Source organism: Octopus bimaculoides, chromosome 11 (genome assembly GCF_001194135.2).
Source record: "Octopus bimaculoides isolate UCB-OBI-ISO-001 chromosome 11, ASM119413v2, whole genome shotgun sequence".
Lineage (NCBI taxonomy): Eukaryota > Metazoa > Mollusca > Cephalopoda > Octopoda > Octopodidae > Octopus > Octopus bimaculoides.
This window is the reverse complement of record NC_068991.1, coordinates 27,833,241-27,834,634: the sequence shown is the minus strand read 5'-3', so window position 1 is coordinate 27,834,634 and position 1,394 is coordinate 27,833,241. Positions and strand designations below refer to the sequence as shown.

The following is a 1,394-nucleotide window of genomic DNA, read 5'->3' as shown; positions in this document are numbered from 1 at the left end:
ATATATATATATATATATATATATATATAGGGGTCGTCCAACCCATGCTAGCATGGAAAGCGGACGTTAAACGATGATGATGATGGGAAATATTTCTTTGCATTTTTGGTGCCTTAATAACTGTTTATCACAAACAATTTTAAAGTTGTTGATTCTGTAACAAAATACTGAACTGATCAGTCTTACCAAATCAATTCTTATATTCTTTTGGAAGCATTTATAATGAGATTACATAGCAGACAGAGAATGGAATTTAATCAAAAGTGAAAGACAAATAACAAAGTGAAAGACAAATAACAAAGTGAAAGATGATATGTGACAAACTGTTGATGTAATTCTTATAATCTCAATAAATATAACTTCATAACTATATTGGTTTCAAATTTTAGCACAAGGCCAGCAATCTTAGAGGAGGGGTAAGTCGATTGTATTAACCCCATTGTTCAACTGGTGCTTATTTTATCAAGCCCAAAAGGATGAAAGGCAAAGCTGACCTTGGCGGAATTTGAACTCAGATCATAAAGACGGACAGAATGCTGCTAAGCATTTTGCCCAGCACGCTAATGATTCTGCTAGCTTGCTGTCATTAACTTCATAACTATATTAATACAAAAATGATGAGTTTTCAAGAGACCAGAAAATAAAGTTCAAAAATTATTTGGGAATTAAAAAACTCCTGACACACCTGACATACAGACATAGTTAGATCAGGCATGCTACCAATTCTTCACTACAAGACTTCATGCAATAGACAAAATATATAAGATTGCTGTATTTTTTACAGCACACTTTTTTCTCTATGATACTGTTTCTCTGTAAGCATCTGTCATTTGCTTGTCTGGAGGTCGTTATGATAAAATATCACAAAAAAGTTCAAGAGGCGACAACAAATGACAATCTATGTGGTAAGGTAGAGAAGGAATGGGGTCAAATGGAATACTAGCAAATAAATGGAGAGTTAAAGACATGGAGATATGCATATGTTAGTGATCAGCACTTCTTAAAGCCGACAGGTCCATCCGAAGTGAGGAAAGCTTCTGACTCAACACTTGTAAAACATCTGTAAAAATAGGAAGAGAGAAAATAGTAATGAAAGAAACATCAAACAGACATATATATGACAATTACAGATTTATATGTATATATATATCATCATCATCATCATCATCATCATCGTTTAACGTCCGCTTTCCATGCTAGCATGGGTTGGACGATTTGACAGAGGACTGGTGAAACCAGATGGCAACACCAGGCTCCAATCTGATTTGGCAGAGTTTCTACAGCTGGATGCCCTTCCTAACGCCAACCACTCAGAGAGTGTAGTGGGTGCTTTTACATGTCACCCGCACGAAGGCCAGTCAGGCGGTACTGGCAACGGCCACACTCAAAATGAT

At 36.1% G+C, this 1,394-nt stretch overlaps 1 protein-coding gene across 1 annotated transcript in view; it reads right to left on the bottom strand.

Moving 5' to 3' along the window:
* Positions 1–800: 800 nt before the first annotated feature.
* Positions 801–1,394, bottom strand: part of LOC106873292 (uncharacterized) — a 9,683-nt gene continuing 9,089 nt past the window's right edge. Inside the window, exon 3 of the mRNA XM_014920602.2 lies at positions 801–1,060. Coding sequence (XP_014776088.1) covers positions 984–1,060 — 77 coding nt within the window. The 3' untranslated portion in view covers positions 801–983. The remainder of the gene's footprint in view (positions 1,061–1,394) is intronic.